General features: G+C 43.7%; 2 protein-coding genes across 3 annotated transcripts; both read left to right on the top strand.

Annotated features, from left to right (window-relative positions):
• The first annotated feature begins 179 nt into the window (after nt 1–179).
• Nucleotides 180–10,639, top strand: herpud1 (homocysteine-inducible, endoplasmic reticulum stress-inducible, ubiquitin-like domain member 1). The gene is made up of 8 exons (XM_064335443.1): nt 180–669; nt 1,238–1,315; nt 2,359–2,436; nt 3,331–3,503; nt 4,282–4,392; nt 6,952–7,284; nt 9,010–9,121; nt 9,333–10,639. The coding sequence occupies exons 1-8, from the start codon at nt 511–513 to the stop codon at nt 9,549–9,551; spliced, it is 1,263 nt and encodes a 420-aa protein (XP_064191513.1). The 5' UTR covers nt 180–510; the 3' UTR covers nt 9,552–10,639.
• Nucleotides 10,640–14,067: 3,428 nt separating this feature from the next.
• cetp (cholesteryl ester transfer protein, plasma) lies at nt 14,068–25,204 on the top strand. Of its 2 annotated transcripts, XM_064335447.1 has the most exons (17): nt 14,340–14,479; nt 15,265–15,480; nt 16,530–16,644; nt 17,515–17,646; nt 18,280–18,350; nt 18,647–18,734; nt 19,234–19,303; nt 19,732–19,792; nt 20,033–20,124; nt 20,358–20,537; nt 20,941–20,991; nt 21,666–21,821; nt 22,174–22,241; nt 23,442–23,484; nt 23,561–23,630; nt 23,827–23,912; nt 24,761–25,204. In XM_064335447.1, exons 2-17 carry the CDS (start codon nt 15,357–15,359, stop codon nt 24,836–24,838), a joined length of 1,485 nt encoding a protein of 494 aa, XP_064191517.1. In that variant the 5' UTR covers nt 14,340–14,479; nt 15,265–15,356; the 3' UTR covers nt 24,839–25,204. The 2 variants fall into 2 exon arrangements, with proteins under 2 accessions (XP_064191516.1, XP_064191517.1); XM_064335446.1 differs by lacking the exon at nt 15,265–15,480 and having other exon boundaries at nt 14,068–14,479.
• Nucleotides 25,205–26,552: the final 1,348 nt, after the last annotated feature.

Here is a 26,552-nt window from a genome sequence, read left to right on the forward strand (position 1 = left end):
CGCATTGTCAGCAGCCAACTAATACATCTTTGAATTCATGTTCAGCCGTTGATTTTTTCTAGATTGTTACATCAGCCTCATAGCTAGCGGTATTTACGTGGAGTATGCGCAATGATGTGCTATTCTTCCAAAGCTTCCACGTCTGAGCGCGAGTGTACATTAGCCAATCAGAGGCGGCCACACTGTATTTGGAAACAACCCTCCCTACGATTTATATCAGCCGACCAAAACTTCCTATTTCGCATCTGACAACCCAGAACTTTATTTTGTGCGGGCGTTCATTCCGTTGTTTTTGGTGTTTGTAAAAGATTCGGAATCGTCTGACGCGTTACAATTAGAGTAGATAAGTGCTACAAACCGTGTGTCTTTGTTTTTACTTTTGTGTAAATTTCGAATAGCATATCAACGTACTGTTCTGTTGGTTGTCGTCTTTTGCTGGGTTACACAACTCACTAGATTTAGGTTACTTTTTTGTAAAGGGAGGAAGTGTAAAAGTACATTCGCAAAAAAATGGATAACCCGAGTAGTTCTCCGGAACAAAGGACGCTTACGATCGTTGTTAAAACGCCGAATCAAGCCCACCACGATCAGATTATCAAAGGTATTGATATAAACTGGACGGTGAAGGATTTGAAGAAGCACTTATTCCAAGTATACCCAAATAACCCGGTAAGTGGAACACGGTCATTTGAAACAATGTATCGGTATGCAGATACCTCGTGTCACAACTCGTTCGCTATCATAAGACAGGCCATGGGCAGTAGAACAACAGTGCCGCTAACAAATATACATTGGTTGATTCGAACCCAGTTTCTTTTAAAGCTGCTTAAAATATCCGTGTGAGTGTGACGCAATCGTGGAATCGCAGTTTATAGAATTCTTAGCTAGAATCTTTAAATATGCATTTGTTGAAAGCCCCTCTGACCAGGACACACTTCTCAAATGCATAGTGACATAATTGATGTGCTTGACGTTCTGAGTACTCTTAATATAGTGAAACGTATCGAGCCTTTCATAGATACTAACTATTTAAATCCGCCTTTTGTGACATTGGGAATGTTACTTCCAGTTGGCGACTGAGTGCATGAAACCTTGAGTAGTTATCTTGTCAGTACGTAGCTCGAGCTTTGTAGATAAGCAGTAGCAGGTGTTGGCGACCACAGGCTGACAGAAGTGGACCCTGATGTTGTGTAATTCCTGCTGTCTTCTGACCTTTGATCTCCACCCTCCACAACAGCCCGAGAAAGACCAGAGAATCATCTACTCAGGCAAGCTGCTCCTGGACCACCTACCAATCCGAGATGCCTTCAGAAGGGTAACACCATTCATACATTCAAACATGTGCTTTTTTCATTTCTTATTTCTAGTCATCTCTTAAACTGTTCCTCTGGATCTCTGGGTTGTTCTAGGGGCTGTTTCAGGGAATGCCATAACAAACAGTGGTGGTATTTTCCTTTTACTAGAGGAACATTTTGCAGCTGCTTTATTTAGCATTTGATGTGCTAAAAAGGTTAAATCTAGTTTCTCTGTTTGTCACCCTGTGTCCCCAACATTCCAAAATACATGTAACATTCCACCATCCACTGAAATGAAGTAGGATCCAGTGTTTCGAATTTAACAAATTAGGTTTATTTGTTGGAGTCCTGCTTGGCTAGTGTTTCTGGCCAGTGTTGGATGTGTAAAAGCTGTGGTGCCTCCCTCTGTTACTGTGCCTGAACGACACAATGGGAGCTCAGATGAATAGCACAAAGGAGGCCCTAGACATCCCAGAGTTCCCTGGTGAATCCAGCTCACAGAAGCACCTCAGTTTAGCTCTTCTCCTCTTCCTGTTCCAAACACCCAGTTATATTTCTTTTTCGTTAGCCACAGTAACTGCTTGCAGTTTTGCATTAATTCAAAGCCTAGCTTCCATCCAAATTGTGAGTTTTGACTAGAGTTGGGTGTTGTCCGGGTATCTGGCAGGATATCACATTCCAACTAAACCAACTAAACCTGATCCTATATACCCCTGGAGCTGTGTTTACCAATCTGACTGACCAGTTATCAATGATCAGCCTGTCAAACCTGACTAACGGTGAGCTCAACTGGGAAAAACATCATAGATAGGGCCACTGTATTGCCAGGAACGGGAAACTTTGATCCAGAAAGTGTCGTGGGCCACTTCACAAGAAAATATCTGAAAAGAATGAGATTTATGAGACCTGAGCCTTCAGATTCCATCTGGTTTTTCCTCTGTGCCGTAAGTTATGTGCTCTAACCCTGGATTCTGTGTTCTCAGTTCTGTGTTCTGACCCTGGGTTGTGTGTGCTGTGTTCCAACATTGTGCTCAGTGTTCTAAATGTTCTGTGTTCTTCTCAGTCGGACCCAATGCCCACCGTTCACCTGGTCTGCGCCTTCAGGGCTCTACCGGCGGGTCAACTGGGAGCTCAGCCCAAGGTAGGCCCCTCCCCCTTTCCAGAATTCTCCCTGGTGCTTTTTTGTTGTCGTTCATGTTAATGACCTGGGCTTTTCTGAAACAAAATGCAAGAAATGCTACACGCCGGATGCTTATCTACAGAGGAAGCTGTACTTCTCCATTGCATGTGCGGTAGAAACTTAACCCAGGCCACTTGTTTCCCTTAAATGATGAAGCACACCCTTTGATAAAGAACAAAAATGAGATGAGTCTGCAGATGAGCTATATGTATAAAGGCAGAGGGTGTGTTCTCAGCTGCTCAGTTCTCACAGTGCCGGGCCTGTAGTCACAAAGCGTCTCAAGGTATTACTGCTGATCTAGGATCAGTTTGGGCTGTTGGCTCACAGTGGATAAGGATAGCACGGGGGACAGAAACCTGATCCTAGATCAGCGCTCCTATTCCTATTCCCAGATGCTTTATGAATATAGGGTCTGATCGGGAGAGAAGTGGAGCACTGTCACCAGAAACCTCTTCTCCCCTGTGCCGCTCGGCGACGCTCCTTTGTCTGCTGTGTTGTGTGAGAGGACTGTGTGAGAGGTGTTGTTTCCCCTTTTTTTGTGACTCGAGACAGGTGCATCCAGCGCTCCGTAGCCATGCCTGCCCGGCCCCCTCCCCGGGGGGCTGTGTTTCGGTTCGATGTGTTTTTTTTTCTGAAAGGAAGCCGTTAAGTTGCAGATTCGATTAGAGACGACGCCGCAGTTTCACACCAGGTGGTTTTATTTTTTAGATGCTCAGCCGCGCGAGAAGCGTGCGCTGGCAGAAAACCACTTCCTGGTTTGTGCGCGCGCGTGCACGGGCGCGGCGTTCGTGGCATTTCCTGGTGTGCGCGAGTTTGCGGTTTCAGATGTGAACAGTATCTGCCTGTCGCCCCCAGGCTCAGGTGACGCCGGCGGAGCAGCGGAGGGGGGGTCCCTCGCCCCTCGTGACTGGAGAGGACTCGGGCGCCCCCGCGACCCCTCCATCACCCCCGTCGGGGCCCCAAGCAGATGGGCTGAGACGCAGAGGACACCCCACGGGCTCGACGCCCCCCTGGACCGGTGCCACAGCGTGAGTAATGTGCCCCCCCCCCCTCCCCCCAAAACACGGTTGGGGTTACACTGCACCTCCGGGTTCCTGAGAGACTCAGAGACCGAGGGTCTATTATGTACATTAAAAATAAGACCAGTTAAAAGTGGGGGTGACTTTTCTGTCAGGTAATGGTGAGTGTGTGGTATACCTCCATTAGGTTTTTGACTGTGTGGTATCTCTCTCTGTTCTTTGCTCTTAATAGTGACTGCACTTTAGACCACTCTGTTTACTCACGTGGCTGACGCTGGCCACATGGTGTTTTGATATTGTTGATATTGACCATGTGGTGTACTATGAGACTGTAGGGCACATCATAGTGTTGCTAAGGGTGACCGGGTTTTGGAATGATATTCATGGGGCCTGATGGGTATATATCATAGTGTTGTTTACAGCGACAGCGCTGTATGTAGGAATTTTGTTGATCTTGACCGTGTGATATATTGGCAGAATGTTGTTTACTGTGACCCCCCTGCACTTATAACTTTGCTGACGGATGACCGTAGCGCCCGTGGGGACATTGTTTACCGCGAGGCGACCGCGAAGGTCCGTCCTAATGTTGCCGGCGGAGGTCCGCGGCGGCGTGCCGGAATGCCGTTAATCCCCGACCGCGTGCCCCGTCGGCGGAATGTTGTTTACGCTGACCCCCTGCGCCGCGTAGCGTCCCCGGCGGCCATCGGCGCGTACGCTAGAATGTTGTTTATGGCGAGCGCGGGTCGCGTCGCTGCGTCGCTGACCGTCGGGGTTGTCCCTCCCGCAGGCCCTCCCCGGCGCAGATGACACACCCGACGTTCCCCACCTACTCCCTCTACAGTCCCCAGCAGCTGCTCTGGCTGCAGCAGATGTACGCCCGCCAGTACTACATGCATTAGTAAGTGCTCACTCCATTACCGCCAGTACTACATGCATTAGTAAGTGCTCACTCTTTATTACCGCCAGTACTACATGCATTAGTAAGTGCTCACTCCATTACCGCCAGTACTACATGCATTAGTAAGTGCTCACTCTTTATTACCGCCAGTACTACATGCATTAGTAAGTGCTCACTCTCCATTACCGCCAGTACTACATGCATTAGTAAGTGCTCACTCTTTATTACCGCCAGTACTACATGCATTAGTAAGTGCTCACTCTCCATTACCGCCAGTACTACATGCATTAGTAAGTGCTCACTCCATTACCGCCAGTACTACATGCATTAGTAAGTGCTCACTCTCCATTACCGCCAGTACTACATGCATTAGTAAGTGCTCACTCTCCAGTTACCGCCAGTACTACATGCATTAGTAAGTGCTCACTCTCCATTACCGCCAGTACTACATGCATTAGTAAGTGCTCACTCTCCGTTACCGCCAGTACTACATGCATTAGTAAGTGCTCACTCTCCATTACCGCCAGTACTACATGCATTAGTAAGTGCTCACTCCATTACCGCCAGTACTACATGCATTAGTAAGTGCTCACTCTCCATTACCGCCAGTACTACATGCATTAGTAAGTGCTCGCTCTCCATTACCGCCAGTACTACATGCATTAGTAAGTGCTCACTCTCCATTACCGCCAGTACTACATGCATTAGTAAGTGCTCACTCTCCATTACCGCCAGTACTACATGCATTAGTAAGTGCTCACTCTCCATTACCGCCAGTACTACATGCATTAGTAAGTGCTCGCTCTCCATTACGCCAGTACTACATGCATTAGTAAGTGCTCACTCTCCATTACCGCCAGTACTACATGCATTAGTAAGTGCTCGCTCTCCATTACCGCCAGTACTACATGCATTAGTAAGTGCTCACTCTCCATTACCCGCCAGTACTACATGCATTAGTAAGTGCTCGCTCTCCATTACCGCCAGTACTACATGCATTAGTAAGTGCTCACTCTCCATTACCGCCAGTACTACATGCATTAGTAAGTGCTCGCTCTCCATTACCGCCAGTACTACATGCATTAGTAAGTGCTCACTCTCCATTACCGCCAGTACTACATGCATTAGTAAGTGCTCGCTCTCCATTACCGCCAGTACTACATGCATTAGTAAGTGCTCCTCTCCATTACCGCCAGTACTACATGCATTAGTAAGTGCTCACTCTCCATTACCGCCAGTACTACATGCATTAGTAAGTGCTCACTCCATTACCGCCAGTACTACATGCATTAGTAAGTGCTCACTCTCCATTACCGCCAGTACTACATGCATTAGTAAGTGCTCACTCTCCATTACCGCCAGTACTACATGCATTAGTAAGTGCTCACTCTCCATTACCGCCAGTACTACATGCATTAGTAAGTGCTCGCTCTCCATTACCGCCAGTACTACATGCATTAGTAAGTGCTCACTCTCCATTACCGCCAGTACTACATGCATTAGTAAGTGCTCACTCTCCATTACCGCCAGTACTACATGCATTAGTAAGTGCTCACTCTCCATTACCGCCAGTACTACATGCATTAGTAAGTGCTCACTCTCCATTACCGCCAGTACTACATGCATTAGTAAGTGCTCACTCTCCATTACCGCCAGTACTACATGCATTAGTAAGTGCTCACTCCATTACCGCCAGTACTACATGCATTAGTAAGTGCTCACTCTTTATTACAGCCAGTACTACATGCATTAGTAAGTATTCACTCTCCATTACCGCCAGTACTACGTGCATTAGTAAGTGCTCTCTCTTTATTACCTGCATGAGTGAATGGTCCTTTCTCCTACAAGCATTAGTAAGTACTCACTCTCTACTGGTACCTGGTTGAGTAATTCAATAAACTTTATTTATCCCTGCGGGGAAATTAATTGCTGGGCATATCATCAGTCAACATCAAAAACAGACTGGACACAATACACATAACAACCTGATGTCATATACAACAGAAATTCAAATAAACAAGCTCACTTGTAAAGGCTCACTTTGTAGTGCCTACTACATGCAGTAGTGGCACTCACTCTCTCCTACTGCGTGCATTAGTAAGAACTCACTTGCCTACTACTGTACTATGTAATTGCTACTACTACCTGTATACCCCATGCATTAGTGAATACTTGTTCTCTACTACTGTAATACATGTGTGGACTCATGTATGTGGGTAAAAATGTCTCTGTATAAGAGCTGCCTGTCGCATAATAAATTCAACAAGCAGCTGTGGAATGCTAATCCTTCCTCTGCCCCTCTCCCCCATGGGATTTGTTTTGGATGCCTTCTGCTGCCAAGTGCTGATCCAGGGTCAGGTTACTTGCACAAAATTCCATCATCACCTTTGAGAGTTAAAGGGTTATACTGATTCAGGATCAGTGCTTGGAGGTAGAATCCATGCTATCTGCCAGTGTGATTCACTGAAATATGGAGGAGCAGACTTCCCATAATGCTTTGCTGGTGCTGTCCTCGTTTTCCCCGCGCTCACCCTGCCCTCTCCCAATTTGACCATTTAGCCAGGCCGCCATGGCAGCCGCTGCCTCCGCCCCCGTGACGCCCGCCCCCGCCCCCCACCCCGCCGCCCTGCCCAACCCGGCGCCCATCGACAACCTGCCGGCCAATCAGAACGTGGCCGACCCCCAGTTCATCAACCCGGGCGGGGCCAACCCGAACTTGCGCATGAACGCCCAGGGCGGGCCGGTGATGGAGGACGAGGAGGACGGCAACCGCGATTGGCTGGACTGGGCGTACACGGCGGCGCGCTTCACGGTCTTCCTCAGCATCGTGTACTTCTACTCCACCCTCAGCCGCTTCGTCCTGGTCATGAGCAGCCTGTTCTTCATGTACCTGTGAGTGCGCCTTTATTCTCATATACATATTCATATTCTCATCTGTATTAATATCTGCCGGTAAAATGTTAATTTATCAGTCTGCTACTCGTGTACCTGTGAGTGTGGCTTTATTCTTATATACATATTCATATTCTTATCCATATTAATATCTGCCGGTAAAATGTTCATTTGTCTATTCATGTACCTTTGACTGTACTTGGCTCATATTACATAATCGCATTCTTACGAATAGGTGGACGCTTCTTTCTAATCGGTGTTTTTATCTGCAGTTGAACTGAGTTGAGTCATCGGTTTGGTCCACATGTACCACTGATTGTGCTTTGTATTTTTCAAATATACCTTCGTATATACAGCTGCAGTATGTGGGCTCTGTGTTGTGCTAGCAGGTGCAAGCAAGCAGGTTTTGGTGCTAGGCAGTAACCTCCAGGATACCGGTTGTTTGTTGTTGGGGTGGGCTCGTCCGGGATCGTGTGTGTGTGTGTGTGTGTGTGTGTGTGTGGTTTTTGTACAGCCGTCAGGATACGTGTCGTTTGCTTGTGGGTGGGCTGTCGGATCGTGCGTGTGTGTGTGTGTGTGTGTGTGGTTTTTGTACAGCCGGAGGAAACTGCTTTGCTTGTACTGTACCTGTCCTTGAGCGTTATGTAAACAGTGCCGAGTCAGTGTTCTTAACCGCTCATTCTAGAACGTACTAGGAGGGGCGGAGCTTCATATGTGCGCGGTGTGTCATCACTCATCACTCCTAGACGTGAATGTTTCCTTGTGTTTGTGTCTGTAAATGCCAGTCTGATATACCAGTATTCCAGTAAATCACAGAAGGTTAGGCAGGAAAAAAACAGAACTGTTCAGAAGGGTAATCTTTCACTTAGAAGAAGCATTTATTGATTTTACAGTTTGGCTGAAAGCTAGCAATTTATCCAGTTACTCTCACTAATTCAAAGTGGACACCGAACAATATCAATAGTTCAAAATCAAAAGCTCACTGGTTGGCAATTCAGGGGATGTTTGTTTTTTTCTTTCATTTTCTGGGCGCAACGACAGATACAGAGGAACGCTAAGCTCAGTGCTAATCATAACCCCAACAATAATGTCAAAACTCATTTGGAGTCACCATTTCGGGCCACTCTGTTTTACTGCTCTGGTCACTAACCTAAAGCACGTGGCCCTGGTATTTTCCACTGTTCAGCTGGAACAGGGATAGCCCTGCTCTGCATGCTGATTGGCTGTCTCGCTCTGCTCTTGTTGGTTTAGGATAAGCTGGAGGTCGCGCTCAAGGACGCAAGCGTTCGCTGATTTAAAAAAAAAAAGACTTGTGCTGGGATAGCCGAGCACACCTTTGCCAAAGCTTTAATAGCAGCGGCTAATCTGTCAATTTGTCTCTGGCATTGATTTAGCTGGTCTGGGAATGTTGGGGATTGCTTTCAATGCAGTGTTAAAAGCGGAAGATTAGCACAGCCTGACACATTCACGCATTGGTGGCGAAACTAAACTAATCCACTACATTTCTTTGCATGGCTGACCTCTTTGGCTCCACTATGTGGATATGTCACGGTCTGTTCAACCCCTGTTTCATTAACCGTGTTCCCTGTGGCTCTTGTCCTTCATTGTGGATTGCGCAGTTAAGATGTCGGAATACTGACCCCTCCCACTTTCTCTCTGTATTTGGGAGTGTCACGGTTTGCCTGTATTTACCTGTATTTACCTGTTCCTCTCCTTGCTCCTCAGGCACACGGCTGGCTGGTTCCCCTTCCGCCGGAGGCCCGTAGTCCCAGTTGCAAATGAACAGGCGCCAGAGGTCATCCAGAACCAGCAGAACCAGAACAGGAACCCAGAGCTGGTAAGACCCGAACCTCCTGCTGGACATTTGTGAAGTGCCTAGTGGGCTAACTGTAATGGATTTAAACCTGCTGTAGTCTTTTTCTCCGCTTCTCCATTGTCACAGTCACTGAAACCCTGTGTGTGTGTTTGTGTGTGTAGGTGTGTGTGTGTGTGTGTATGTGTGTGTAACTGTTCTGGATCTGAGAGTTCACAAACCTGTTTGTTTGCAGGGGGATGTCCCAGTTGGTGGAGGCAATGCAAATGCAGATGAGGGTGCAGAAGAAGAGGGCGGGGCGGTGCAGGAAGGGGCGGTACCGGAAGACGCCGCTCTCCCAAACGCGGTGCTCGTGCCCCCGCACAGAGTGTCTCTGGCCTGGACTGTGTGGGTCTTCTTCAAGGGCTTCTTCGCCTCCCTGATCCCCGACCTTCCGCAGGGCGTGGCCAACTGAACGGCAGCGGCACGGCGGCACCATGACATCACTGTGGGGGCGGGGCCAAGCCTTGTGGGGGTGGAGATTTTACGTGGTCGGAGAGCGTTTTTGGGATGTCCTGTGGAGGAGAGCCGTCTGTGGTGATTTCTGTCACATTCACGCTGAGGGAGAAGCTGTCTGTTAACTTATAAACATTCCTGCCCCCTCACAAAGGACAGTTGCCAATCCAGCTGTGTCGCCCCCGGCAACCGTGGTCAGGGAACTGAGCACCGCCCCTTTTCTCCAGAACTCCTGCGGATGCGTAAGAGACGTGTAAATCTGCGTGACTCAAGGGCAGCACTTTTGTATACGGTTGAGTTCCTCTTTTTTAATATTATTATGCACGTTGCTTCTCGCCGCGGCTATCTTCAGTCGAGGTTTGTCCGCCCTCCTGTCCTAACGAAGCCACGCCCCTCTTCCAGGATTTTGATTGGACCTGAGGTGTGACGGCGCAGCGAGCGTGTGCGAGCACGAGCGCGCACGTGTGCCCGAATGCTGGTGCACTGGGAGGTATTAAGTGTATCTGTGTGTGTAGAGGAAAGATGGGGGCTCATGTGTCCTAGTCAGAGGACCATGCAGTAGAGAGAGAGAGACAGAGGGGGAGAGATTAGGGGGAGAGATTAGGCTGAAGGCAGCACTCGTTTGTCTCTTTCGCTTTTCCTTTCCCTTCCCTTTCTATGCCAAAGCTGCAGGTGAAGATGCAAAAGAAGTTTCTATTGATCAAGTGTCTTGTGACCCACAATTGATTTGAAGTAATAATTCTCAGCATTGTGGATATTAATCCTTAACATGCACATGCTAAATGTAGTTTAATATTAATGTCTCTCTTGGTATCAACATTTAAGTAATCTATACAATACTAATCCCATTTGGGATGGTTCCTTTTAATGGTACCCACATACACTGAGTGTAGTTTTATTATTTCTGCCAATTAAATCAGTCTGTTTAATATATTTCCATGCTTTCTATTGTAAAGACCAGCTCTTTTATCGACGCTGTTGAGAAAATGTCTGAAATGAATCTGTATTCGCGTGAAGGTTTATTAAATAAATCTATTTATTTTGTCAGTCTGGCCTCTGTTTCGAGTGTGTGAGTCATTGTCGTGAGGGGTCGAGGATGACGTGCAGAGACCAAGGTTCTTCTTTTAACAGTGGTCGTGTCAACCTTCATGGAATGTAATACTGTATATACCTCCAAATTTCTGTTTTTGAAAAAAAAATGTCAGCGGATGAATGCTTGCATATTACTATACTGTTCTCGCAATAAAAATAATAGAAATAATATTGTCCTGAGAAAATCTTGGTTGTTCAAAATGTAATTTTAACTGTAAGTGGAATCGAAGCCCTTTAATAGTGCATGAGTCCAAGCCTTGTGTTTAATTTACTGTACGCAGTGTTGGAGCTGTTGGTGCGCCAGCCATTTTCTATAGGGCTGATCTATAATCTTCTTTTACCGGGCAAATGAGCAGCTAGAATATTTCCTCTGTGGCAAATATATGCACACAATTTAAACATTCACCTTTTAGCGTATAGATAGATAGACACTCAACTTTAGGAACTTTTGGAACTTCTGTTCCTGTGGTGGTTGATCCACAGCAATATTGGTCAGTACAGCTCACATAACATGAAGAAAGAGGGCATTGAAGATCCATTCAATCTTTAGTCGACATCCACCTGTTGCCATAACAAACAGCGTCAGTCTACCCAAAATGATCCTTGATCTGTTTTGAGATAGTAAGATCATATAAATATTTCCAGCATGTGGCTGAACCACTCAGAACTCATCTGCCCAGTTTTAAAGTGACTGTTGCCCGGCAACCTGGAAAATGGTGCTGGTGCATGGGTGATAGGTGACTTCCCCAGGCCTGGATGTTTCTGTTTTGTATTCGTGTCCTTACTGGTTGAGTCACGTTTTCATCTGATACTTCTTTTTTTTTTTTTTTTGGCTGCTTACGTTCAGGTCGGTGCGGACAGCTTATTCCTGGAACCGATATTCCCGGCATGTTTTTTTTGTACGGTCTTGAGAGTCGTAAAAATATCACAGGGCGGGTGGGGTGAGAGGGGTTTCTCAAGAAGTCTCTGAAGTCACACCAGACAACCACCACATCCTTTTGATTTAAAGCAGAAATGGGTCATCAGTTTTTTCTTGATTATTACTTACTTTACAAAACAAAACTAATGATTATTACAAAACGTCTTCAGCCCCATCCCCTGACCCAGCATCTACTGAGAGAACACAGTGTCCCGCCAAATAAGGTCCATGCAAGCTCCTTGCGTACTGTTTACTGCACATTATAAACAGTTTCCAGAAAAAAGCAACCTTTGTCCTAATTTAAGTCATTACGTACAGACCCAGTCCAATATATAGTTTCCTTGGAAAAGAAACTTTATACAGTTTCCAACTTGATACAGAAATAAAGTGAAAACAATGTAACGCAATGCACTTTCTAAATATGGTGGTGACCTAGCCATGTCTGGTAGTTTTTTTTTACTGTGTTTTTGTCAGTCCAGTAGGAAAAATGTTTTATTATCAGCCTCTTTTTTTCAGCTGGATGGTTTGGATGAACTCTTCCTTGAGTTCTAGCATGACTAAAATTGAACCGAGCCATCTGTCATCTTTTGAGTCATTTTTTTCTTCTTCTATACGCAAGTTCAATAATTGCTACATGTAGAATTAATCTCCCTTTGCCTTTATTATTCAAATTATATACATTATCCTACAATATTTCATCTTGGGTTGTATGCCCAGATATATTGTTATGGTTTGTTGGATGTTCTGGAATGAAGCTAAGCAGTTGTCCAATCAGGATTCATTGCGTCTCACAACCAAGACGCTATGCCCCCTTTTACACTTTGTTGCTTTTGGAACAAAAAATTGTAAATGGTTTACATTTGGAATTAAGTTACACACACTCTCTCTCTCTCTCTCTCTCTCTCTCTCTCACACACACACACACACACATATACAATGAGCTTCATAATGGTTAGGACAAAAACAGAATGTTTACTTGATTTGGCCCTGTACTCCACAGGCTCGTTGTGATGACGAAGGTCACATTCTTAATGACATTCCAAGCAGTGGATTTTCATAAGTCTAAAATTTGGCCTATGTTTCTGACTGTTCTTTCTTGTTTCTTTGCCTCATAATGGCTTCCTTGACTTCATTGGCACAACTGTGGTACTCATGCTGACAAACACCAGACTCCAAAGAAAATTAAAAGGCTAGAAGCAAAACTAGATACTGAAAGCAATTGATACTGAAGTCTTATACTTGCACTAAGAAAGCAATTGAACATACCTGACTAATCAGAAACACCTGTGATGCAATTTGACAAACATTATGATGGTCTGAAATGGGGAACTATTTATAAAAAGTGCTGTAACATCTGTATGGTCAAACAAAAATGTAAAAAAATACAGTGAATTTTTTGAATACAAATTTAAAATTGTGAAGTACAGAGCCAAATCAAGAAAAAATATGTCTTTGTCCCAAACATTATGAAGCTCACTGGATATATATATATATATATATTCTGTATATATCATATATATATAATAATTTGCAAGTAACACTTCAAAAGAAACCCAACAATCAATGACTGAACAGTGCCTGCAGTACTTGCACTCATGGTAAAGCAGCAATGTGGGTAAACCAATATGGTCTTCCTCCAGTTGCAATAGCCCCACTGGTGCTATCTAACAGTGAACAGATGGTGTCCTCGTTTCACCTGTTGGCCTCACCTCTGAATGGCTTGTGTCTGCCATTTGGCAGAGATGTGTGGCACAGCCCCTATCGCAGCTGAATCGGGCTGGGGCTCGGGCACCGTTTCTCTCTGCTTTCTACCTGTCTGATGAATGCATTCTCCCAAAATAACCTGCTCGACCCCCACCAGTCCGGCTTCAGGCCTGCCCACTCGACAGAGACTGCACTCCTCTCTGTCAGCCTCTCATTCACCCGCTCGTAACACACACCAACAGCAAAAGGTGCCCCCCAGCTTGTTGAACGCAATTAGGGGTTGGGTCTTGCTCCAGAACACTTTCACATTTTTTACCCAGCGAGCCAGGGCTCAAACTGGCAACTCCACGATTGCCAGATAATTGTTCTAGCTCTGGGGGTAATTTCACACCTGATGAAAACAAAAAATATAAAACTTTAAATTGTTAAACTTTCACCCAAGGGAAGAGCTATCCTCAATACACAAATGTGGGCTGCACTGACGATGTCTTGGCACTGAAACACATTTGTTCTACAAAAAATATTTGTTTGAACTGACTTGTTTTTGAGTTGAGGGATTGATTGTTTTGTTTTGGAACTCTCACAGAGAACTTGCTTCAGTAGCTGGCTTCCTGATTGGAGGAGAACAGGGACTGGGTGGAGCATCCGCCCCCTCCAGCAGAGAGACCCTCTGACCCACCCAGCTATTTATTGCCCTATAGTAACCCCGTCCTGGTGTGAATACTGATGGGAAAGGTTGGCCAATTCTCTCACACACACACACACACATACACACAAACAAAAGAACAGCACACACAAACACGGCTCTTGTTGGTTAAAGAATTAGCATCTATGTCTCTACGAGCTCCCATCCCACCCCCACCCAGGATGGGACAGCCCCCCTGCCCTGTTGTTACCTCCTCTCCAGCTCTCCCTCCATACCCAGGTGGAGTCAAACAAAGCGGATCTACAGGGAAAGATTCCCAGAACTACGCACTCAATATAAGAGCCAACGGGACGTCCCGAGTTTATTCGGCCGGCTGTCAGGTCACGAGCTGCGATGGCGAAGCTTCTGTCCCTGTCCCTCCTGCTGGGGAGCCTGATTGGGACGACCCAGTCGTGTGTGGATCAGGCTTCCGCGCACACGCGCACTGGGATCGTCTGCAGAGTCACCTACCCAGCGGCACTTGTCTGTGAGTACAGCTGTCCGTCTGTCCATCAAACTCTTTCCCTGTCTCCTCTCTCTCTCTCTCTCTCTCTTATTGCATGCAAGTCTCTAAGGGTGAGCATCTCTCCTCTTATTCTGAATCCACATTCAAATATGCAACAGCACATGAGACAGGAACCAGTCTACATCAGGACACCAGTCAATAAATTAAATCTATTCCCATAACGGATTGAGCTGTGATTTGGCTGAGTGGATTGATCTTGTCTTAAACTCAAAAAATTTGATATTTTAAATCTTGGAGACCACAGCAGCCGTCAGTAGATATTCCAAAACCCTGAAGTTCACATTGAACAAATCTGCTCATCTCTCAGCAGCTGGTGACTTTTGGATCTGTTCTGGCCTTAAATGTAAATTATAGTTTACTCTCACAGTAACAAACTCTTTCGCTGTAATGAACTGTAAATTAAGCCTCATAGAACATTACCTCTCTTTAATGAATTATAGCCTTCACTGTGGATAACTTACTAGAGTAAGTGAGCCTCATTTCCACCATATTTCCCAAAAACAGCAACTATTTCAGTTTAATTATAACTTTCATCTTTTCTCTAACCTCTTACCATCTCTTAAGTCTGTAATTAAGTTGTAACACAAATGTAACTCACTATACCCCTGTAACACTCTGTCAACTACAGTATGACTCTCTCTGTGATCGCTATCGTGCTTTAACAGTTTCTTCACTTGTCTCAGCCACTTAAATTGTGATAGCAGAGGTCTCCCCACTCTCTGTCTTTTTTTCTCTCTCCCCCTCAGCCTCTCTCACCCTCTCTCTCGCCATGGCAACTTTCTGAGCACAGTTCTCTGATTTCACGGATAATCACTGAAAGCATCTAAATCAAACATCCATGAGCCAATTCCACAGTAGCTGTGCTCAGCTGGGCTCCTCACCAAAAGCTAATGGAAGTTTTTTGGCTTTGAACTGTGCATCTAATTGGGGTGTTGGGACAATAAGTTTACAAAACATGAAAGGTACTTTGGTGGTTTTGTAACTGAATCCTACGGTGACAGTTGCTTCCTAATAATTGTATTTTCTTTCTTAATGACCAAGTCTCTCTCTGTTGCCTCAAATTCTCTGCAACTAATCAGTAAATGTGTGTCTATTTTGTATATGTTGTGCAGTTTGATTCCTTAACCATTTCATAACTTTCACATTTATGTTTTGCCTCCAAGTAGTATGCTATAGTCTTCCTGCCTCTGGGAGACTACAATATCCATGTTTAGAGCTGATGTTGCATACAGGCATAAGGACTTTTGCAGATTACAGTCTTGCCTGTATTTTTTAATTTCATGCCAACTTCTGCCCATACTCATTTCCTTTGCCTGATCATTTACCCAAACTGACATTTTAGCTCCATTTCTTAATAAGGCCCTCATGACACAAAAATGCTTGTCCTTGCATCCTTATATGTAATGTTTTACTGTGGTCTACTCTATGAGTGAACATTCATTGATGTGTGAAGCTAAATTTATTCATTGAACCAGGGTATTTTGGTAGAAACATACACTGTATACATATCCTCAGGAACAGAATGGCCCACCCCTGATTTAGATGCTGTGTATAAGACAATTTTTCTTTGCCACCCAAATGTGCAAGTCCATGGTGAATGGCAAAGCTGGGACATATCCTTGCACTGTCTTTCCTGATGTGTCAAACATGCACATCTGCCCCAATGTGTAGCACGCAGTTATGTTAAGCTGATTTGCAGTTATGTTAGAAATATAATGTTATATGGCTGTCTTCTGAAAAGCATCCAGGAGATAACATGAATGGAACATTACAGATGGGGGTGGGTGTTCCTCTGTGGTGAAACAGAGTTTCTGAGCAAAGTATTGTAAGGGTTCCCGCAGTGCAAATTTGATTTGAGGGCATTTTCTACAATGTTTGGCAAGATGATCAGGTCTTGAAAATTCCTTCTCTACTCATATGGAAAACTGGGTCAGTCTTTTCTTCTGTCCCCCTGTTGCTAGAGCTGGTGACGTCATCGTTTGTCCCACTGAGGTATTCATTCTCTCTGCAGTGAATGAAAAAACCTCTGAAGTGATCCAGGCCGTCTTCCAGCACGCCCAATACCCCGATGTTAAGGGCAAGAAATCCCTGCCCGTAATAGGGAGGGCTCAGTACAACCTCAAGAAGTGAGTGTGCCGCTTACCCACAACTCAATCAGCACTTACTCAACATCCATCCGCTTCCCATTCATTTCTACGCTCGTATCCTCAACTCAATCAGCACTTACTCAACATCCATCCGCTTTTCATTCATTTCTACGCTTGCACCCTCAACTCAATCAGCACTTACTCAACATCCATCCGCTTCCCATTCATTTCTACGCTTGCACCCTCAACTCAATCAGCACTTACTCAACATCCATCCGCTTCCCATTCATTTCTACGCTTGCACCCTCAACTCAATCAGCACTTACTCAACATCCATCCGCTTCCCATTCATTTCTACACTTGTACCCTCAACTCAATCAGTACTTACTCAACATCCACCCGCTTCCCATTCAGTTCTACGCTTGTACCCACAACTCAATCAGCACTTACTCAACATCCATACACTTCTCATTCATTTCTACCCAGCTCAGTACTCATCATTACTTAGTAAATACACAACATTTGGCCAATACTCACTACTCAGTACTTAATGGCTTGTCGGGTGATCACCCAGTACTCTCACAGCCAACCCAGTAATGATTCTGTTGTACCTACTTGTTTAACTCTCACTGTGGTCATCCACTACATGCTCAGAACTCACATATCTTGCACACTACATGGCTGATGCCTTGATAATTCAAAACTCACCATTTCAGCAGTTAATAAACCAATGTTCATTCATTCATCTCACTTAAGTTGGTCAACCCAGACAGGCTCATGTCACCGTAAGGCCACAGGCCTGGCACATGAGACCACCACTTCCTGCACTTTGATCCCATGGATAAAACCCAATATGTTAACCGTGACTGGGACTGCATATATCTCACTCTGATTTCTTACCTCTCTCAGTCTACATATCTACAATCTAGCGATTGGGCGGAGCGAAGTTGAGCTGCGAGAAGATGATGTCGTCGGGATCTCCATCGCTAACGTCTCCGCCACCTTCCAGGGAACCCTCAGATACGAATATGGAAACTGGCTGTGAGTCATGTCCTTTTCCATCACACCCCATCTGGAACTAAATCAAGTTAACATACTGTAGTCCACGGCGTGGTAGCCTGCCCGAAACCTGTGAAAAGTGCATAGTTTATGATCAGCAGAGGTGGAAAGTCCAGGGATCAGAAAGTTAAAGTCCTGCTTTGTGTGTCTTCCACCCATAAACTCAGCCAGCTGATTTTACAAGTCAGTCTACCTACTGGATGAAGAATTGTACTAATTAGCAAATCCAGGTGATTGGAACAAAATACTGGGGAGGACTTTCTGAACCTGGTTGTTTTCACCTCAGTGTGCTTGTAGTTCATCACTGTTGTTTAAATTGGGATTTATTTATATTTTCTCCCATGATTTTTGACAGAACTTTATGTCATTAGGACAATATCAAAGCAACATAATTTTATGTTATGTGTTAACTGGACTTGTGAATGTGTGTTTTTAAGCATGTGGCAAGCCCTTTGCTGTACATGAATACCCAATAATACACAATAGTGTTAAATGTCTTTATTTGTTCTTTGAGCAAAGAAAGGAAGTAGAGGAAATTGCTGGTGGGGGGAAATGGGAAAACAGGCGTAATATGGCACTGTCAAATTACATCCTGATGTCATCTCTGTTGGACAGCATCAAGGTGGCGCAATCTGTGGCTTTTGAGATCGAGACCCATATTGATCTGGTCATTAACCCAAGGCTATGTAAGTACCATGCCAGCACAATCATGAGTAAAGTCAAAGGTCAATGTGAAACAACATTTATAAGAGATTTCACTCCACCTCTTTCCAAGAACATCATTACAGAACTTATCTAATGATAGACTTTGTTATTATACATGCCATGTCCCTTGAAGGCTTGTGACCACCTCCCATCTCTCTCTCTCTCTCTCCTTTATCTGCTCTTGCTCTCCTTTCTTTCTCTCTATCTCTCTCTCTTGCTCTCTCACCTCTCTCTCCCTCCCTCCCTCTCTCTCTCTCTCTCTCTCTCTCTCTCTCAGATTGCAGTAATGGAAAAGTTGCTACAGACACCTCAGACTGCTACCTCACCTTCCACAAGCTCACACTCCTACTACAGGGAGACAGAGAGTGAGTGAGCATTGCCACCACCCATCTCTCAGTACAAACCACCATATCTCCAGACCCCAGAGTTCACCAAAATGGGCAAAATACATTACATTGTACTTTGTTACAAATGACAAAAGGTGTTATCAAAAAAGTGTAATCTAATGTAAAATTAATATAATCAATAAAGTACAGCCCAAATGATGGAGGCCTATGTTGCTTCGAAGATGTTACAGAGGTATAAACCAGATCAAAAAATACAGAATTGAAGAATATATTTTATACCCACCAAATCCACAGATTACAGTCATCCACGTGTGTGCGTATATATGTGTGTGTGTGTGTGTGTGTGTGTGTGCATGTGCGTTTGCATGTGTTTGTGTGTGTGTGTGTGTTCGTGGTGTGGATGTCTTAATTAATGAGGGAGTTTCAAAATTGTATCTGTGTTTGTGCACTGTATGCCTGCTTTCATATGTGAATACATCTGTTTGTCTTTTTCTCTGTGGTTGCTGCTGGGATACAGCCCGAACTGGCTGAAGAGAGTTTTCACAGACTTTCTCTCATTTACCATCAAAATGGTCGTCAAAAGCCAGGTAAGGACTGCAGCGGGGGGGGTGACCAAGAGCCAGTGCTTGCGGTAGAGAGAGGGAATGAACACAAATGGCAGGGATGGGTCATGAAGTCACGCCTGACCACAGATGCTGACCTGGGACTGTTGCTCTACAAGCACAAATATGTGGCTCAACACTGCCCCCTGCTGTCTCATCAGAAGAGGAACAATTTTCCACTTCTGAAGCTGAACAATGGCTTAAGTCAGGGATACTCGAATCTGGCTCTCGATGCCAGCAGTACGGCTGGTTTTCTTTTTTATCTGATCATTAATTGATTGACCTCAGGAGCCAGATTTTAGAATCCCAGGCATATGCACAGTCAAAAAGAGATATTCTTTCAGTTCTAAGGTTGCAATATACAGTATATATACAATTTTTGTATGTGCTCTATCTTTTTGGTTTTATTTCAGATCTGTAAAGAAATAAACAATCTGGCAACCATTTTGGCTGACTTCATCCAAGAGACAGCAGGTATGAGGGTGAATTATGGGTTTACTGGCATCTAAAGCTGTATGGAAAATAAAATGTTTGATATGTGTATGGTGATTTATGATGACAATGACAATAATTATGATGATGATGATGATGGTGATGATGATGAAGCACTATCAGATCTTAAGGAAGCTTTAGCATGTGAACTTGTGCGTGTAGTGTACACGTAGCATGCATTGTGTATGCATACTTGGCCAATCTATGTGATCGATCCCACAGAGCACTTTTTGAGCGATGGCGACATTGGCATGGACGTGTCTATCACCTCTGCCCCCTTCATTACGTCCAATTACATCGAGTCTTACCACAAGGTACCATCCCCCATCTGTCTGTCTGTCTGTCTGCTACCAGAGTGTGACACTCTTTTCAGTCCTTTTGAGTGTAGTGCAGGCTCAAGCGTAGGCCTATGTTTATATGGTTCCCATCCCATTGTGTATGATTGACGTTAATGATGTAATATACATATTGTACATAATTATACACATAATGCACATTATATTTGTTTGGTTTGGTTGTGATGACCTTCCTTTCCCATGATTCCCAGGGGCTGACCCGCTACAACAATCACACTGCAGTCATCAACGCCTCGGTGTTCAGTCCCGCCCAGCTGACCGAGCATCGCATGCTGTACTTCTGGGTGTCTGATGACATGCTGGGTCCCCTCGTGACTGCTGCGCACCAAGACGGCCGCTTTTTCTGCAACTTCACAGGAAAAGAGCTGGCAGTATGTCTCTTAGAGGGCAGTGTGGAGCAGTGGTCAGAGAAGCAGTGGTCAGAGCTGTACTGTGGAGCAGCTGAGTAGCTATGTGGAAGAGTGATAGTTCTGGTCTCAAGACAAAAGAGTCACTGTAAATAATATCTCTTTTAATTTGACTTATTGTTTCAATAACAAATTGTAATCTACTCCTAGTGTGAGCAGATTCCCCAGAAGGCTGTGTACATAATGCAATGAGAACATACAATATTGGCAGTTACAGTCAGAAAACCCATTGAACATGATCTACACATGATTTTTTCCCCACAGTCTATTGATTTTTGATTTACTTAATTTGTCATGACATGTCATGAGTGCCTTTTCTTTTGCATTATTACATTATTGTGATACAGGTTTATGACTGTGATTTCAGGGCCTTTTTGAGACGGATCTATCTACACCTATGCCCACTCTCTTGGACCAGGTATGCTGATTGGCTGGTTAACCTACGTGGGGTTGGTCTGTCTGGCTACACTCCTTCACGCATACTTATAGAGGCTGCAAATTATAAACGTTGTAGTGTAAAGAATCAGAGAGGTATAATTTTGTTTGGAGTTTTGTAGAACTGCAGTACTGAATATATAGGGAACAAATAGAATATTTTTGGGACAGAGGCAGCCAATCACAGAAGCTGCCTATGGCCATGTGATCAACCTGCTGGGCACAGGCACCATGGAAACATGGAAATCCTGACTTGCTGAGCTCCAGTAAATTTGTGTATTCAATGTGAAGGTAACAAATGTTCCTTAACAGCAAACAAAATCAAATAGTTGGCTCCAAATCCTACTGAAAAGGTGACATACTCTTAATATTTGATGCCACTTCAAAATCAATGGACTGCATTTCAAATCAAATGACAATCAGTTACTTCAACATAAGAAAATGTGATTTTGCATATATGTGTATATCTGTACGCATGACAGAGCATATGTGTGCATGAGAGTATCAGGTTGTTCATGTCTGTGTGTTAATGTGTGTGATTAGGCACGTCTGTGTATAGCTCTGTGTGTGATTAGGTATGTCTGTGTATGTATCTGTGTGTGATTAGGTATGTCTGAGTATCTCTGTGTGTGACTGAGCATGTCTGTGTGGTATCAGTTGTTGTCCTCAGGCAACTCGGTGCTGAAGGCATGGAGTACGTCCGTGCCCCACCTCTGGACGACCCCCCAGGGCACATTTGTCCGTTCTGTGGCTGCAGTGGAGTGGACCAGTGGTTCCGATGACCTGGACGCCCCCGCTCTCTACTTTGAGGCGGTCAGCTGACCTCATCTTGTGACATGTGACCCCCTCTGGGATACACCAGCAGACTGTCACCCTTTTTGCTCGTCGCAGTATATGACATCACCACAGATTTCATTTAAAAAACCATTTGGTTCAGCACCACAATAGTTATACACACAGAACAGTGCTTGATTCCAAACAACACTTTTTTTCCCACCTCGGACGTATAAACATGGCGGGGGGGGGGGGGTTAACATTAGAAGCCAAAATTTTACAGGTATTTAACATCTTCACACAATTAGCTATCTTAAGCAGTGCCGTGTCTTAAACACAAATATAAGACTGATAACTGATACCAGCTCATTAACAACTCACTCTCTTCCAGGAAGTGGAGGTGGTTGTCAGAGCAGACTATGCTGAGAAGAAGCTAATCCTGAATGCCACGGCAACACAGTGAGTGTGACGCAGGCCTGACCAATGGCTGCACACAGGGCCGCAATGCAGATTTCCTCATTCGTAACCAGGGACTCATAAACAGCACGTTTGCTGCTAAGCTATATACTAAAATGTTTAGCGTTAATAACCATCTAGCAGTTTTTACTAGTGCCCACAAGGGACAAAACATGCTCTGTCAGAGTAAAATGTACTGTATCCGTGTTTTTTAGGACAAGGCAGTTAACTTTGTATGTATTAAATAAGGAACAAATGAAATAGAAAGATTTGTTGATTTTTTAAAAAGCCTCAGTTCTCCAATGAAAATGCTGAGGTTGTCAACACAGTGGTTATTATGCATTTTTGGAGTTAGCAAGACTGCACGGACTCTGCTTTCTTAAACTAGGCCAATAAGCAATACTATTACTAAACAGACGAATGTTTGAAATTCCTTCTGGACTTCCACAAGGTTCTATTTTGGGCCTACTATTCTTCTCTTTGTACATCCTCTTGGCAGAGTCATCAAAAAACTGGTATTAATTTCCACCGTTGTGCCAATGATACTGAAGTGCATATTTCTGTGTTACCCGAGGATAAATGCTCAGTCAGCACCGTAGTCAGATGCGTGACACATGTACGGCTATGAATGCCTCAGCATTTTCCCCAGAGGGGAAAGCACAAATTTTGACAATATCCAATATGATAGGACATGTTGCATCTGTTTTGATCTCTGAGCTGATCTGTCTTTGCACTGGTCATTTTCAAATTTTAGAATTGAATGTAAGTTCCTCTTGCTTACTAAGCTCAAGTTGAAGACCTGGCTGAAAGACCTGTTTAAAATAGTTTTGATATTATTTTTCTGTTGCATCATAACATTACCTCTTTCCTGTTTTGGTCATGCATTGTTACATTTTTTTTAAATCAACTGTTTATGTTTTAATTTACATGTTTTTTTTCTAACCTTTCTTTGATTGACTGGTCTTATTTGTTTTACAGTTTGCACTTTGGGTTACAACAATTACTTGAATAATGCATTAGAAATAAAATTATTATTAATTATGCACAATGAGGATACTTATCATTTATTATAATTATTGTTGTTGTTGTTGTTGTTGTTGTCAATGGCAACTAAAATTTCTCATATATAATCTTGTGCTATTCTTCACTTAAAGAGCGTATAGATATGTGAGCTTTAACTTGTTTTTAATTTGATTTTTGTAGAGTCTCCATCCTGACGGGTTCTTTCTCCCCAGGGAAACAGCAGGTGCGTGGCAGTGATGTGAAAGCCTGATCTGTGTCTGTGTTTGATTACTTTTGTCTGATGCATATTTGTGCCCTAGCTGTCAGAGGGTCAGGTGGAGTACCTGAAAGAGGCAGTTGAGAAAATTGGCATTCCAAAAGTAATATCCTGTAAGTCTCTCACCAAAACTACACTTAAATGGTGTGTGTGTGTGTGTGTGTGTGTGTGTGTGTGTGTGTGTGTATGTGTGTTTTTGAGTGTGTGTTAGTGTTTCTATGTGTGTGTGTGCGAGTGTGTGTCTGCACATGTTTGTGTGTCTGTGTGTGTGTGTGTCTCTAATCGATCATGTAATCCTCCCACATATAGACATGGAGCCTGGTCTCACCACTGTGATGAACAGACAGGGCCTGGACCTGTTTGAGATCATAAATCCTGAGGTTTTGTTCCACCAGGTAGCGTGAGCTCATCTGAACACACCTGTGTGCACCTGTCAGTATACCTGTCTCACACCTGGAGCCTGATCACAAACTGCAGCAGCAGTGCACTGGCACTGTAGCCTACACTAATGAGCCCCAGGGTTTGGCCCACCTCAGTAAATTAATTTAAATTCAATTTTTGAATTGAAAATGGCCATGATGGTCTATATGAGAAACTTACAATGACTTACAATTGAATCCCAACCCAGGTGGGTTCTTATATTCTCTGACCCTACAACCCACGTAATGACCAAAAATTGTTTTCTGTGACCTACCCCATGATAGAATCTAGCATTTACCATATGGACAGATATGGAATCATGTCAACCAAACTGCAAGCACACTGTGACCATTGGTGTTAATGTTTGTGGAAAGTGAATACACATTAGTACCCAGGTTATGTTTGTTTTGTGAGTCTCATGACCCAGTCCTACACAACAGGACATAAAATCTGTTCTGTAATACCACTGTTATTGGTGCTTTACCGGTTTAAGGGAAACAGCGTGGCCTATCAGACTGTAACACTGTTCCAGACTTTGAGCCCTACAATACAGCCCATTTGTATTCTTTCATCATCTTCCCCCTTTCCCCCTCATTTATGTTTCGATGTCTCTGATCTCCGCTTTTGTTCCCCACTTGTCTTTTTCTCTCTCTGTCTCTTGCTGAAACTCTAATTCAGATATGCTTTAGTGGGCAACTGAACAAGGGTATAAACAGGGCATATGATTAGATATGGTGTGACATATTTAATAACACTACTCCTGCTACTACTACTACTATCAATAGTAATAATAATTATATATCTTTCTCTCCCTCTCTTTCAGGGGTATGTGATTGTTCAGCTGGACTTTGGATTCCCTCATCACCTGTTGGTAGACTTCCTGAAAAGAACTTTGGAGTGATGACATGTTACATATACACATACACGTCTGCAGATACAGTGTCTGGCCATTTGGACAGTGTTGATGTGCACAATGTGTTACACTTTGTTTTTAACTGTTATATGTACAAATGTAACTATTTGTCAGCTCATTTTAATGTTTTAGTTATGAATTTATTCAATATGTTGTTGTTAATATGCATAGCAGCATAAATTATACTAGCACCAGAACCAGTAAATATCTGAACTTTTTTGTCCTAGTTATTGTGTAATGATGTTACTGACTTGCTAGGAGCCCACAGAAACCTGAGTAGTCTTGTTTGTGTATGGTATTGCGTAATTTATAATAAAAAAGTTTCACGACAAAAAATAAAATTAAATAAATTCATCATAGGGAGTTTTTGAGTGACAAAATCCCCTAAAACCACACTTTCACATTGCGCTTACTGTAAAATGTGAACATCCCCTTTTGCCAATATCTGCTTTTATAAATCCAGCCACTAGAAGGCAGTATATATACAGTACTGTGCAAAACTCTTTGGCCACACAAAGAAAATTATATTTAAAGCTATTTGTCTTGGCAGTAAGTGTTTATTTGCCCAAGCAAATACCATACAATGCTATATGAATGCATGAATGAATTAATATTTATATAGCACTTTTCCGAACGCTCAAAGTGCTTTTCAGTGATGAGTGGGAACTCACCTCACCAACCACCAAGTATAGCACCCACCTGGGTGATGCATGGCTGCCATTTTGCACCAGAACGCTCACCACACATTAGTTAAGGTGGCCAATTAATGGCTAGAAAAGCACAGGCTTGGTTACCAAGCCTCTCCTCAAGGCACCCTGGCCATTTCCTGTATTTATTCAATTCCCACACCAACACAGCTCATTCAACTTAGTGAGATACGGATTAGATAAACTAGGTGTGCTGGTGTTATAATCTGGCAAACATATGGAATAGGTGGGTGCGTTGAGGAGAGATCTGGAAAGCAAGCCTGTGTTTTTCTACCCATATCAAAAGATATCAATAACTCAAGAAATTCTTGTTACTTTTTACCAAGTTAATGTTTATCTGTATTTATTGAAATGTTATATAGTATTATTATTATTTTTATATACGATGACTTGAAGCGAAAATCTTCTGATGAAACACTCACAGTTTTTGATTAGACTGGCCACCTCAAACCCCGAATTCAAAATAATGGAAGCTGTGTGGGAACGGTTAGACACGGAAAAAAACTAAAAGCAGGCAAAGTTGAAATAAGAGTTATAGCAAGGCCCGCAAAAAGCTTGAAATAGTTTCATTCAGCTGCAAGATGATCTACTCGAGTAATTTGCTTCAGTTTTGCATTCTGAAGGAGGCCATGCAAAATACTGACTTACTTTTAAAACGCAAGAAGTTTTTTCTACTTTTCATTGTATTAATGTTGTATAAACACTTTGTGTTTACATCAATGCTATATCGCATTTTCTTTTTTCTCAAATAAATACTTACTGCTCATATAAATGGATTTAATTAGAATTTTTTGGACAGGATGTGTTGAATGTTGTGCCTGTTGAACAGGAAGTTCACTCAGAATAGTTTGCTATTCTTTTCAGCACTCCCATGAGATGTTTCATTCCTTGCTGTGGGAATGTCACCTCTGCTAGGTTGGTGGTGCACTGTAACATATTAGAATATGTAATTGGCGTACAGTGGCCACTGAAAATGGTCCTCTTAGTCACCATCC

The sequence above is a fragment of the Anguilla rostrata genome, chromosome 5, assembly GCF_018555375.3.
Source record: "Anguilla rostrata isolate EN2019 chromosome 5, ASM1855537v3, whole genome shotgun sequence".
Classification (NCBI taxonomy): Eukaryota; Metazoa; Chordata; class Actinopteri; order Anguilliformes; family Anguillidae; genus Anguilla; species Anguilla rostrata.

Bases quoted from the DNA above. Each gene is read 5' to 3' on its own strand.
- herpud1 (XM_064335443.1), top strand. From the start codon at position 511: ATGGATAACCCGAGTAGTTCTCCGGAACAAAGGACGCTTACGATCGTT. The intron at 670-1,237 runs GTAAGTGGAACA...CCTCCACAACAG, and splicing joins AAGTATACCCAAATAACCCG to CCCGAGAAAGACCAGAGAAT. The intron at 7,285-9,009 runs GTGAGTGCGCCT...CTTGCTCCTCAG, and splicing joins AGCCTGTTCTTCATGTACCT to GCACACGGCTGGCTGGTTCC.
- cetp (XM_064335446.1), top strand. From the start codon at position 14,347: ATGGCGAAGCTTCTGTCCCTGTCCCTCCTGCTGGGGAGCCTGATTGGG. The intron at 22,242-23,441 runs GTGAGTGTGACG...TGATTTTTGTAG, and splicing joins CTGAATGCCACGGCAACACA to AGTCTCCATCCTGACGGGTT. The intron at 23,631-23,826 runs GTAAGTCTCTCA...TCCCACATATAG, and splicing joins CATTCCAAAAGTAATATCCT to ACATGGAGCCTGGTCTCACC.